The sequence below is a fragment of the Anopheles stephensi genome, chromosome 3, assembly GCF_013141755.1.
Source record: "Anopheles stephensi strain Indian chromosome 3, UCI_ANSTEP_V1.0, whole genome shotgun sequence".
Classification (NCBI taxonomy): domain Eukaryota; kingdom Metazoa; phylum Arthropoda; class Insecta; order Diptera; family Culicidae; genus Anopheles; species Anopheles stephensi.
The window spans coordinates 35145276-35159704 of NC_050203.1; the positions used below are offsets into that span (position 1 = coordinate 35145276).

Below are 14429 nucleotides of genomic sequence, written 5' to 3' on the forward strand. Positions count from 1 at the left end.
AAAAAATAAAGCAATCCTGGTCCCTAGGCCGATGTTTGTCGATGGTTTGAACATACCATCGTCTGAAAATGTTGGGTATGGTAAAAGTTTTTTGTTGGACCTTTTTCCATATTTTTGGGGGTTCTGATTTAGGTTTTACTGAACATCCTGCACACTCATAGGAATGTTGAAAATTAATAGAGGAATATTATATGTCAATTGTGGAGCTTTGCAATCGTTTAATGGAATGTTTCTAGCATTTGGAGGAAAATTGATGCGATCATTTAATTATGATACCAGTTATCGATAAAGCAAGTGATTCTTATATCAACATTCACGACTAGTTTTTGCTTTAAACTCGTCCAAATTTCGATGGTGGAGCTTGACCATAAAGAAAAACGGTCCGATGGACATGTGATTTCTGTTTCAAAAGACATCAAAATTTGTGATGCAAACCTCTCCTGTCTGTAGGCAAGACTCAATAATATGATTGAAAAGTTCCACAATGGACTTTATTCATTTCAAGCCATTCAAAAGTTGCATTGAATGAATAGGGAACCTTGGTAATGTGCAATTCATGATAGAACTGCATGAGCTTATGAGTAGCCATCTGCTTTATTCAATTCCCGCAGAATAATACGTTCCTCAACGCTTTTAAAAAGAATAACTGTCATGCTCTGTAACTAAGCACTTTAAGGAAGAAAACCCGGTAAAAATAATGATAAAATATGGCCTGCCGCTTTAGTAATCACTTTAAGTTAAATTTTCTATTCATTTTGAATGATATTACCGAAAAAACTGGAACTGTCTACTCGTCTTTTGCCCATTTCTGTCATTATGATTTCGACTGGTTTTTTGTTAGTAGTTAACAGAAAAGTGTACAAAGAAATGAGTGAATAGAATAGTGAAGCCTAAGCAAATCGTCCTGAGATCAAGTCAAGAAAATGTTCCAATTTTTGTTTGAGAGTTTGAGTCTGGCGACATGAACCATCCCCTTGTACATAATAATTACTTCAAAGAACATCACACATTTAATATAAAAAACCACTTACCAAAATCGATGAAAATTTTCTTCAACTAGGCTTTCTTCAGGTCATCACAGTATACCGCAACCAAGAAAGAGTACACCAACGCCAGAATAGTGTTTTGTAGTTTTTGTAGCTTTTTTTTTATTTTGTTTATCGGTTTTTATTGGTATTTTTCAGAAAAAAACTAATCTTTATTTCTATTTCAAATAGTAATAATAGTAAATTAAATTATGTTTTATATAATGACACATGCTTCATGTTCTTCCGTCGTTCCTTTCTCTCCGCCAACCTTCACCATTTCCTCCATCATAATGCTTCGCTTGCTTTATATTAGCTTCCGATCCGATCGACTCACCCAACCAAAAGCAACACCGGAAGGGCCGTTATGCCGTCTACCAGGGTGATTTGCATGGGGCAACAGGGACATTCGGAGATGGAAAGGATGGGTTTCGCGCTGGATGATTGGGATGATTGGGTGGCTTCGAAAGACTCAAAGCTACGAACCTTTTCCAACCCTTTGAGATGTGGGGTTGGTTGGTTGGTGGCTGGCAATGACAGCCACTTCCGGCATTCTCTCTCTCCGTTCTCCCTAAATCTCTGCTTCTCTATCGGTGAAGAGAAATGAAACACGCACACATACGATACGATAGTGCATCAAGTATTGCGTTTACAGCACGCGCGTTCACCATTCACAAGCTCCTCGAGCGAATGTTTCTTCCTCCAATTACTGTCTCGGTGTGTTCTGTCCTGTCCCTAAAGCTTTCCACCCTTACTTTTGCCCCGTTTCGTGGGGTGTTGTGATTTGTGTGATTGTTTTTCCCTTTCTGTGATTTTGTATGTGTGAGCCCGATATTTGTTTGCTGCTGTTGCTGCTGCGTGCTGATGTTGCCATAATAATCACTACGGACGCTTTAGTGCATCGATCGGAGGCTTCAGTTTGGGAGTCTGGAGACTTTCTGTAGCATTCTCGCTCTATTCTTGCTTTGCTAATCGCTGCCATCGGTTTTGTTTGTGTTTTTCCTCGATCGATGTCTCTCGATCGATCTCTCTCTCGATCTCTTTCTCTCTCTCTCGCCATCCTTTCTCATTAAACATATACACGTCTTTCGTAACAATCTTCCAGATAACAAACCCTTCCCCCCCACCCACCAACCTTCAACTCCCCTTTCCCTCCCCCCCGTCGTCCCGTGAAGGGAGAGAACAACAACAACAAAAACAGAAAAACCGGACAAAGGAAAACGCGTGCCCCTAAACCGCAATACGGATGATGCATTTACTCTTACGGTTACCCTACTGCTTAGCTATTTTATATATTGTATATGTATATTTATGTATATATGTATATATACTTCTAGTTTGTAATAACTTCACAAGTTCATGTATTTTTTCACATTTTTCACACAGTTTTGAATGTACTTTTTTTGCTTGCAGTTTTGCAATTATAGTTTGTTTGTTTGTTTGTTTGTTTTTTTTTTGTGTAAGGTTGTTTTGCTTTTTGCTTTTACCTTACCCTCACATTAGACACATTGCCTTTGTTTATTTAGTTTTTTTGTTGTTTTGTTTTGTTTTGTTTTGTTTGTTGTTTGTTTCTTTGTATTTTTTTTTCTTTTGTTCTCATACGTATATTTCTCTTTCTCGCATAGATTATCGACATCCATTGTAAAGTAGTAGAAGGTATTAATTATGTGTGTTGTTTTTCTTCTTCTTCTTCTTCTTCTTTTGTTTCTGTTTCCTTCAAAGCTCCTCCGCTTCGGTCTCTTTTATCATCTTTTTTGTCGATTTGTTTGTTTTGTTTTTTTTTTCTCCATCTTGTCTCTATGTTCTGTTTACCTTTTGCTTGTTTGTGTGTTTGTTTGTTTGTTTGTTTGGGAGTTCAGTTTGTTCACTTTGAGCTGCTTTGTCCCCTTTTCTCTATTGCAGTTTGCAGTGGTTTTCAGGTGTGTTTCGCTGGGGTTTCTTGGTAGTGTTTTGTATTTGCAAATCAACTTAAAACCCTTAAAACCACACTGATTAGTGCCAGTGTCGGTGAACCTGTTTTGTAAGTGCTAGTAGTTATTGGAAGTTACAAACTAAAGAACCAAAGGAATGCAAAAAAACGGTGTTCGTCTCTCCCTTCCGTGTCGTTTGTGTCGTGTCTGGCGTGTGTTACCTGCGTTCCTTCAAAGTGTTCCTACCGGCCAGTTCCTTCCCTAAGAGCTAACCGTATTCTGTCGCAGTTGGTGGCATACACTAAAGGATGTGATTCATCGAATATCAGGATGTTTAAAAAAATCAGTCATTGGAGGCCGTGTCGTGCGTTGGCCACCGTTACCATCTTCTGCCCATTGTGCGCGGGAGATGGAATTTGCTTGGGGTGATCATGATCCCATCACCGCCAAGCGATCGTGAAAGTCGTTGATTTGTTGGTGAGTCAGTAATTTAGATTGAAGTAAGTCGCTTTTTTGTTTGGTTGGTTCGGTGCCATTCAGTGTTCCATCGCACGTCGATATCGCATGTTTAGAAATCGTCGGCCAGCTCCTTCCATTATCCCTTACATGGTTGATGGCTTCCTGTGTGCACAAAGGAAGCGAATAGCAACACCAGGACTTCCTACCAAAGGGCCTTCCGAGGTGCTTTGTATCCTCGTGACCTGTGTAGCGCAATTAACATTTTAACCTAATAATTAATCAACATAGCATACTGCCTAAAAAAACCTCCGCATGGTAGCGGAGTAGTCCTCTGTAGTCCCCTTGAAAGGAGGACACTCTTGGGGGAAAGAAGCGATACAAAAAATTACACTTGGACGTTAGTTAGTGTGACAAGAATACGGTTCGATCCTCGCGATCCTCAGCTTTGATTTCTCGGTGTATTTGTGTATCTCTCTCTCTCTCTCTCCTTGTCTCCTTTTCTTCTCTTGTGTCAGTAGTTTTCTTTTCCCATTTCTTCCTCTTGGCCGTCAATGCCTGAGAGGAAGAAAGTGGGCTGAAAGTGGTTTGTTTGTGTTCCTACTTTTGGCAAGACATCGATTTATTCTAACGCATCCGTGGCGCGATAGAGCTTTTGCGATAAATCGTATAAATGTATAGAAGTAGTCATTTTGTATGTGGATTTGCTTTACACAACTATTTTTAATGATGATTACTTGCTTGCTTTGCTTTACTTTTGTAGTGACTTTTCTCTTGTATGCTTTTCTGCTGTATTTCTATGTCTTGATTTGTGTTTTGTTTTCGATTGTAATGATTTTTTTTGCATGTTTTTACTGTAGTTTTTTGTTGTTTTTTTCTTCTTCTTATGTTTGCTTCTTTAACCGGCATGGCCTGTGTTTGATTTCTTCTGACTATCTCTGCGCAGCATCCGTTGCAATCCTTTCACATTTATCGAACTTCAGACACTAGTATACGGTTTGTTATGCGCTCCCTGCTCACTCCTTTTTTCCCCCGCTCTCTTTCTCTTCATTATCCAGAGAGCATATCCAAATATTGTTCTCGTTGTTAGACGGTCCTTCCTTTTCAACCAGGATTTAACATCATTCCCCACCCCCTTCCCATTATTAAGTAAAATACGTAGCGCTTTCTTTGCAACAGTTTTGAAATCTCGCTGATCGCCACACAACCTGCCCGCGACAAGTTTTGCCCCCCCTTCCTCCCCAAAACACTCTCCACCCAACTCCAGTGGGAGGGAGTTGGAGCTAATGGAAGTCACGAGCCACAGTCGTCATGCATACACACACACAGTTGGACAAATATTTAGTTTAAAAGCATATTATGCATTAACAATGAGTGCCGTGTTCGTCTCCCCGTCCGACAGTCCGCCCAGTGTTATCACCTACAGCAGACACACTCAGACAGTCAGGTTACTTCTTTTCCGTTTGCCTGTCCGCACCAGTGATCTCATCCGACGGAAACTCTTTAAATTTCTTCTGCAATGGATTAGCTTGTTATCGTCCGTTCCGAATAGGGGTTTTTTTTCGCTGCACCGCAACCTCGTGTGTCCGGTAGACACTTCTAAACCCGCCTAATTTCACTCAACCCGGTTTCCCGGTTACGCATCGTCGCTGGTATCTATAGCATCTTAAAAACAAATTGTGAGGAGGAATAAACACAGCCATGTCTCAGTAATTAGATTTTTCTTCTGTTTTGTTTTTGTCTCTCTCTCTGAATCTCTCTCTCTCTCTCGTCCTGATGTTCTGCAATCTTCTTGCTAGATACTACCTCTTCGCCACTAAACAATCGCCCAACCAAACATCCTCCTCATACGCTCCGCTTGACTCCTAATATCCCTTCTTCGCACGTGGGATGTTGCAAGGGAGTCCTTTTGCGGTAAATAAACGCCAGCGCCAGAGCATTCCAACATTGAATCGAAAATATATTTATACATCTTTCTCTCGTTATAGCTTCAGGTGCCGCGGGTGTGCTCATTTGCAGCTGGATCTGTATGCTGTGACGTGCACGTGCGTTGAGTGAGATCCTCCCGTGCATCCTTAGCGCTTCGAACTACCACTTGATGCACTGATTCGCTTGTTTTGATTACTCGCTTCAATATGCACACCCGGACGGCGCTCAGTTCCCTTTGAACGGCACATCCTTTAAATTGCGTGATCCTGTTTTGTTTTTGTTTGTTAAGGGGTTTTTGTTTGTTTTGTTTTTTCTTACGTAAACAGCAGTCTTCAAATACATGATTCCTTTACAATTATTTACAGCATTTTGCCAGCTTTTGCCAAACACCCAGGTGCCCAGGTGCTGTGGCTTGTCCCACACTTCCCTACGGGATCGATTAAAAATGGTTGTTGAATTTGCTTTTTTCTCGCAATCATCTCGGCGTAAACGGGCGGCATAAAATCGTTTGTTTTAAGGATCGTAAGTACATGCAGATCGAAGGGAATTCTCGTTTTGCTTCTTAATATGCGACCGGGGGTTTTTTGTTCGGTATTCTGCTAGCACATAATGGCACAATACACACACACGCACACACGCACACAGACACACTCAGTTAGTGGCGAACCAAAGACAAGGCGCCTCCATGTGCCACGGCGACCCTTCGAAGCGACAAAACATAGATAGTTCATAAAAAAACGGGCCACTACGGTCACACCAACACACAAAACAGTTACATCGAAATGAACACGTTCCCGCGCAAGTGTCTCGTGGGATGGATTGCTTCGTTATCGGTAAGTGGTTTGCCCGGTTCGATTGTCCCGCGCCATTTTCACGCGGTGCCCGCACACACCAAACAAACGCACACAAAATGTCCACTCTCTCCACTCGCTCAAATAAAAAAGGGGGAAATCCCTCCCGGCAAAAAAAAAACGGTCATCAAACGAGGATGCTTACATGTTTGCTCATGCGCAAACAGACTGATCGTGAGCTGGATCCTCACCCAGCTCACACCCATCCGAGTGTCGGGTGATTGACACACACACACACTGGACACTGGAACAGGTTTGAAGAGTTTTGAAGTGTTTGGATAACAAAATAACAAAATTTAAGCAAGAACCTCTTTGCTTCGGGTCGAGAAATGTGTTGCGAGAATGTTTGCGTGTTTCGCATTTCGTTCATACTTAGGTTGCATTGTTGCGCTTGCCTGATTTTTTGTTTTGTTCTGTGTTTTTTTCGGGTAAAATACTTCAAATTTATATTTTCACTGTTTTTTAAACATACAGATATTTCAATTTCCATGCCTGGTACGCTGTGTTGCTTCTTGTACTACAAGTTTTCTTCTCTTCTCTTTTTTTTAAAGTGTTGCCTTCTCTCTCTCTCTTTTTTCTTTTCACTTTTTTCTAGTTGTGGCTTTCGGTTTTCACTTGGGGCACGTTCTTCTTTCCACTTAATTTTACATCCTTTTTTTTGTTTTGTTTGTTTGCCTTTCGTCTTCCGTTAGTGTGGTTAAAATGTTTGAACCGTAGTTCTGTGTTGGTTCTTACCGAGTGGCGGTACACTAGACGCTAGACGGTGGTGGTACCGTACGAACGGATGACGTTCAAGACGCAGCTTGCAGCACTGCAAGCACGCATTGAGTCGTTATTTGCGAGCGCGACCGCACCGTGTGGAGAAAAAAAACACACACACACACACACACACACACTCTTCCAGGGAAGATTCTTCTGCTTCCCGCGTGCTACCTGTACGCATTGTATGGGTGTGTGGCTTTAGCATGCTTATGCTTCCTTCATCTTTTGCTTTTTGTTTGTCACAGCCACGTAGGACTCAGCAACTTACGCTAGTGAATGATCATCGCTCGACGCCACCATCTTCCAGCAGCAGCCCTGGTTGACACGGGTAGTAGTAGTAGCAGTGTTCGCCAGGAACCGCGTACACGTATGACGGTGTAGGTGAGGCTGGTGACAGAGTCGTCGTCGTCGTGGTCGTCGCCGTCTGCGGTGGCTGCTGCAATTCGACCGGCGAAATCGTTACGGTCGGGTTGGTTGGGATGATCGGTTGCTGGGACGTTCCCACCTCACTCGTCAACAGGCATGGCTGCGACGGATAGAGGGAGGTACAGGCGAACGGACAGTCCTGCGGGGCGGACACACTCGCTGAGCAGGGAACCAGTATCGATGGTGGAGACTGTGACGGTGGTGGTGGTGGTGGATGGGCGGGCTGGGAGGAGGGCGGGGATGGTGATGTTTCGGCGGCCAGCTCCGGCGAAAGGTCGGTGGTGCCGGCAATGCTGATGATGCTGCTACTGGGGCCTGCCACCGCCGGCAGCGAACTGACCAATCACGTCGTTATCCAGCTGTTGCACGTGCACTGGGTGTAGGGAATGAGCGGTGCGTAGTAGATTCCGTTCGCGTACAGCAGTCCCGGCTGCGGGGCGAGTGCGATCGCCTGCGTCTGGGTGATCTGGGCGGTCGACTGCTGTTGCGCCGCCGGCTGCGACTGCTGCTGCGATTGTACTTGCTGTGCCGTGGTCGGACACTGTGGAGATGCTTGCGACTGCTGCTGCTGCTGTTGCGATTGCGCCTGGTGCTGATGGTGGTTCGGCGAATGGGCCGCCATCAGTGTGGGCGATTGCGGGGAGAGCTGTTGGGGCGACAGCGACAGATGGGACATTTGCGTCTGGAGCTGAAGCGTGGTAGCGTGCTGCTGCTGTTGCTGCTGCTGCTGCTGAGTGTGAGTGGCCGACGACTGGACATTGGTGGCCGTGCTGATCAGACCGGCCGTATGCTGCTGCTGCTGGTGGTGCTGATGCTGCTGGTGCTGGTGCTGCTGGTGATCGCGGTAGAAGATCTCCATGGCAAGGGACTCGATCAGCATGAGCGTCTGGCGGCGCTCGTGCCCCATCAGGCACACGGTCGACTGTTCGACGACTTCGAATAAATGCATCAGGTACTGGTGCTGCAGGTGCTCCTCGCCCTCGTCGAAGAAGTGGTTCTTCAAGTACGACTCCAGCTTGCTGCGCTGCTGCCCGATGTCGGGAAAGTCGATGAAGAAGCGCGAGCACATGTACCGCTCGAGCGTCTTGATGCGCTGCGGATCGACCGGCACGTAGTTCCGCACCAGCAGGTTACAGTATTTGAGCAGACCGCCCCCACGGATCTCCTCCGGTTGGCGCGTAGAGATCAGCTTCTTCTGCAGATGGTACAGTGCCTCCTGGAAGTCGCCATACACCGACTCGCCCACCACGGTCGGATAGAAGTTTTCGGTAATCATCGGCATCTCGGCACAGTCGTAGAACAGCAGCAGCGAATCGAGCACGATCTGGAACGAGTCCACGCTAAACTCAAACTGTCGGCGCATCGTGTCGACAAACTTCAGCTCCACGTTCTTGTGGCCGGGCGAGTTGCCGAGCGAGATAAGGCTCCAGCGATCGCCGTCACTGTTCACCTTCACCATCTTGCCGACATACGCCTCCTTCAGCGAGCACTGCGTGATCTTGCGCTTCACCACACCCTCCGGCATCAGGTCGAGCAGCGAGGACAGTACGGCCGACTTGACGCGATCGTAACTCCGGCTGGTGCTGAAGTCGACGGCGAAAATCAGATCGAGATCGTTGTATGGCTGCGGCTCGGACGCCAACACATGACTAGCTGCACCGCCGTTCAGACGAATGTCCTTTACCGTCATTCCAGCACCACCGGCGACCACCTCCGCCTCCAGCTTCTCGCGCACAATGTTCACCAGATCCTTCAGCTTCACCTCGAGCGTAGGGAAGTTACCGCGGCCGTGTATCGATACCGGCTCGTTCATTACGTCGTTCAGCTTCATCACCTGCTCGAAGGACAGCACCGCCAACCGTTGGGCCGAAATGTCCAGATGCTCGTACGAGGCACCGGTCTCGGAACCGGCCGATGAGATACAGGACGATGAGGACGAGGTCGACGAAGCGGACGATGAGGACGAACCGGACGAGGCGGCCAGCGATGCGGTCGTCGACGACGAGGACGAGTACGCCGACGAGATGGAGCTGTTCGAACGGGGCGAGGGCGGTGGCGAAACCGAACCACCCTCCGAATGGGCGTAGCTCATCGTCGTGTAGTTGAACGTGGCCACCGGGTAGGCATGTGGATTGGTGTAGATCGTCGTCGTCGTCGTCGCTCCGGCACCTCCGGCGGCACCATGGCGGCTGGAGGCATTAGAGCAGTTGCTGCCGTAACTGGTCTGCTGATGCGCCTGTACATGATAGCTGTCCATGATCCGTTGGGAGTAAGAGTCGGGAACTTTTAAAGTTCCGCACTGCAATGAAAAACAGAGGAAAGGCAAATCGAACATTAGTAAAACGGAACGGCACGAGACAACGCCACTCCACTCCACAATAGTCAAGTTTCGCACGCAGTCTAGGTCATCGCGAAAAATCCCAGAATCTATTGACACAGTGGCGGGGGTGCTCTGGGGAGGAATGGGAGAGCAAAACAAATTAGCTGACGCGCGTACAGGTCGGTTGATTACCACATCACGTTGTACCACCGTGCCACTACTTGCGGAGCTGTGCCCCGAGCAGCTGTTTAGTTGTGTTACAATTAACTCACTACACGAATAGCTTTGTTTGTGTTGCGCCAGCACCACTCGAACCCCGCGTACAAACGTGGGTACAGTTTGTTAAAATATTTAACACTTTAAAGGAAACATATTGTACCAGATGCGCTGCAGTCCGGTACACATGTCTAGCAAAGTCGTTCCAGCACACGTCACTACTTCGTGGTCGGGATTACACACATCACCGACCACTGTAACCCTCACTTTATCGGTGGTTCCTTCCGGTAATTTCCATACACCAGCTGGAGCAACACGACGACACGATGACTTCGCGGCACACGTTTCGTACACGATCGTCGAATTGTACGACGTCGAGACTGGAGCACACACGAACACAGGCGCCGTACGCCGCTTATCATTACCCATTTAAGCCATCGGAAGCAGCGGAGAAAAAGTTCATGTGTGTCAGGCTTTATAATTCAATTGCTTACGTTGGTTATGCGCATTCGTTTTTCCTTCCACCAAAACTGCGCTTTCAAACTCATACGCCGTTTGGCATGCACTTGAACTTCACTGCTGGACCTCGACTACACCTGGTGACGTTAGCTTTGAAAAGGTTCTTACAATATCTTCTATTGTGTTACTATGCCACAAGAGCTTCACATTCGCATGATCACCACCAAGATCACTGCTACTGTCCCCAAAAATTGCGTCAAAAATACATTCAACTGCAACGACCACAACTCATCTCCCATCCTACCTTGCGGATGTTGATCGGTACAATTTCGACCGGTCACCGTGACACTTCCGCTGCGCGTATGCAGCTTAACGATCAGTATCGGTACAACGCGGATACACGTGAATGGGCTGTTCCGGTCGCGTTGTTTCACAAACAAAAAACGGCTCTCGCACACTACAAAGGTCACTTATTCCACGTGTACTAAAATGTTGCAAACGTGCCGTGGGTGCTGGTAGGACTTCGCAGTCTTCCACCAAGTTGTGCCCGCTCGGAGAACGCGGAACACTGGAACATAAAACTGTCCACTAATCACTGCGGACACCACCGCTATGCCGTGTGTCTGTGTGTCTGGATGGAGAATTCGCGAAAACGCACCACCTCGCGTCGTCGTTCGAAACGACACTGAGCGGGCCGCTTCTCTGCGCGGTTCGCGTTGGCGGTCGACATTGCAATTTAGAAACCCCCCCTAGCCGGAGGGGACTGGGTAGGGGACAAAGGGGGAGGGTAAAGGGATCCGGTTGCCCCCCCGGGGGTCGTGGGTGCTGCCACGACGCTGCTGCCGTGTTGTCCACTGCTCCCGAAGAGCATGTAGAGCCATAGTCAAACACACCAATACACCGACGTCCGGCACCCAGTCCGTGGCGGAGATCGGCGGCACTACGTCTCCGCCATTGCTGCTCGGCCCCTGTAGCAGCCCCACAAAATAGGTTCTCTTCTCGCGCGACCTTTGCGACATACGTATATGTACGCGCTCACCGCGGCGAAGGCACTCGCGAGTGATCGCGAACCCCGCCAGAAGCATGCCTGGGCCTCCAATAATGATGGAGACAAAAATCCCCTAAAACGCACCATCATACTACTCATACACCACAACATTGCGTGTTTTTTTTTGGTGCCTGCACAACAAAACGACGTCGCCACTTGTCGCACCGCCACTCGTTCATCCCCGTGCCCGCTCTGCCCTCCTCTCTGCCTTACACCAGACCGCTCCACCGACCAACCGATAATTGCGTCTCGTGAGCGCACCGAGCGGCCATCAGAGATCTTGTTTTTCTGTGTGTGTGTTTTTTTTTTCGTTGTTGCTGTTGTTCCTCCTATTTAGCCAGCACCGTGTCCACACTTATTATTGACGCGTTTTGCTGGCGGTATTGTTGTGCCCGCTTGCTATATTGTTCGCTGAGTTTAGGCACTTTTTGTGTTTTGTGTGTCGTTTCCCTGCTTTCCTAAGCATTCTCCTGCCAGCCAGCAAACCTTCCTTTGGGGCTTGGAGCTTAAAGCAGCCTCCAAGATGCGGACATCTTTTCGTAATGGTTTAAATGATTTCTTCTGTACGGTAGATTCATGACCTGTCGTCCAAAACATCGTAAATGTGAATCCTGGTAATAGGAGGGCTAATAGAGCTTGGGGAAATTTCCTTTTTTTTTGTTGTCTAGAGTGAATATTGGTGGTGACTTGGTTGAGTTTTCCCAGTCTCAGAGAGCAATAACAAAAAAAGGGCCACCATCACACAGATGGTGCAGTATGCTAAAACGAACATGTATTACTCATCAATTAGACAGTTTAGAGCACAAGCTACGAGGAGCAAGTTGTTGACGCGAAATTCCGCTCGCTCGCTTACCTGGCGCTTTCGGGGCCCAGACCCAGAAACGTGCTAATTTGTGGCAAGCAAAAATAAACTACACAGCTTCATTTACAACTCGTCCGGAAAAGCATTACTCAATCCGGTCAAAATTGATCGACACCACACAACAGTCGCAGTTTGATATATTAGCATAAAAAACGCGATTTAGCACGAATTGGACGACTTTTTGGGCGAGAGATATAGTTCTTCTACACCATTTATGCGAACCTTCCTTGAGAGCTTTTTTGTGTGAGACAACTGAGACAAGAACATAGCGACCGTGCAGATTATTTCCCAGAACTAGCTACTTGGCGAGATAAAATAGTCCGAAAACCCCGAGACAGTGTCATAATTTGCACAGCTTATTCCCCTTTCGGTCGCTGCTGTCACAACAGCAAAGTGTTTTCTTCGAATGATGCTGTTTGAACAGAACCGCCTTTCGTTACGTTTAAACACTTCCAAGCACACAGCTGTTTGCACTAGTTCGCCAAAAGCTAGGCACTTAAAACACCCGATCCGTACTGTGCTGCAGACACTGTGTTCGTCCCTGCTCTCCAGCCACCAATTCGTCAAAGGTTTTGTTTGCTATATAAATAAAACCTTGAGCGGGTTTTTAAATTTTAACTTGTTTGCTTAAAATACGCGTACGGCACATCAAGAAATAGGAGCAATCGACCGAGCGCCGAGCAAAGTATATCGATTAATAAAACTCTCCAAGGGTGCAACAACAGGCATCGATCGCTGTAATGCAACAGAGTGCCGTGTTTTAATGGGGTAGACAAAAATAAAGCAAAACCCCATGGTCCCACACTCTCGTCTGACATAATACCACGAAGGTGTAGATAGGCAAAGGTTGACAGGTGACGACGGCGGACGGTCGGTTCACCTCTGATACCCGCACGCCAACCATTGGCGGAGGATTGACTTCAATTGGAATTGCATGCAAAACGGTGCCCGATCGTAACACACATTACCTGACTAGAATGGTAGCCTCACTTTACCCAGACGGCACGGGACGGTGTTTTCTTACGGTGTGTGTTACGGCTCTGCATACATACCGAGCGGCCCAACCCCAGCGTCAGTATCCTGGAGGTCGAGTCGTGCGCCTCGCGTATCTGGTGCAGTTATACCAACACCCCTTGGGGGGGGAGGGGATGGGGGCTTTTTTGCATTTCAATTCGACCTCCAGTGCAACGTCCTCGGCACCCGTATCGACGCAGAAAGTGAACAAAAACGAACCCAACATACCAGAAGAGCACGGTTCAGAGCGGGAAGACACTGCGTTCGTTTGGCGAGACGGCAAACCGGAGATCGCGTCAAGATCCTATCTATTCTCGTCTTTTCGTCTAAAACGGATGTACTTATGCGCGCTCAAGGATCAGAAAGTCATCATGCGAGCGAGTGTTGCCGATCCAAGATCCCAAGCAAGAGATCTCCACCGACACGGACATCATCACACGCAGGGCCGCTCCCAAGGGCTTCGTTACAGAGATCGGTAGCGAGCGATCTCGGAACCATCGCTTTTTTGTTGTTGTTATATGCGTCAAAACTGCGTGAGACGCAAGGTACGTGCACGAACGAACGAGCTCGCTTGCGGCCAGACCTTGACGGTGACGGCGACAGAGTGTTAGCAAGCCATTAGGACGACCGCGAGGCCTCTTTGGACGGGTCTGCCACGGTGACGGTGTTTTGCCGATCGTGCGATTAGTGTTTTCGGGGCGGTTACCACGTCCCTGCTCACCCATGCTCCATCCATCGCGAGCCATGCCATGCACAACACTAGGTCAATGTCAGGAGCGGGACAAGAAGATCGGCTATAAGGCGCTCACCTATTCGCATGAATGAAGCCAGGAACCGATCTTCTTGAGACGATCGGTGATCGGAAGTGGAACACACAAAACAGCCAGATCCGGTAGCGAAGGTTGCAAAAGAAGGAAGAACGTACACGCTCTAGATGATCTATTAAAATTAGCGAAGGTAGTGTGTTTCTGTGTTTTCGGAAGCAGTTTAGGGTAAATTCTTCTTCTGAAATGACGGTGTCCGCACAATTAAAGCGTCTCACGTGGACGAATGACTGAAGAAAACGATCGGATACGCTTGTCGTTCAAGTATGTTTAAAGTTGTTCGATGTATGTGTGTGTGTGGCCCTGGAGGTAAAACGTGACCCGAAC

The 14429-nt window shown here is 47.4% G+C and overlaps 1 protein-coding gene across 11 annotated transcripts in view; it reads right to left on the reverse strand.

Annotated features, from left to right (window-relative positions):
* Positions 1-1123: 1123 nt before the first annotated feature.
* The window catches only part of LOC118509670 (terminal nucleotidyltransferase 5C), a 108725-nt gene continuing 95419 nt past the window's right edge, over positions 1124-14429 (reverse strand). For 10 of the 11 annotated variants that reach the window (XM_036050664.1, XM_036050659.1, XM_036050661.1 and 7 more), the window contains one exon: positions 1124-9658. In XM_036050664.1, coding sequence (XP_035906557.1) covers positions 7703-9658 — 1956 coding nt within the window. In that variant the 3' untranslated portion in view covers positions 1124-7702. Of the gene's footprint in view, positions 9659-10658; positions 11038-14429 lie in introns of those variants that run through there. The other variant, XM_036050668.1, reaches the window with a different exon arrangement.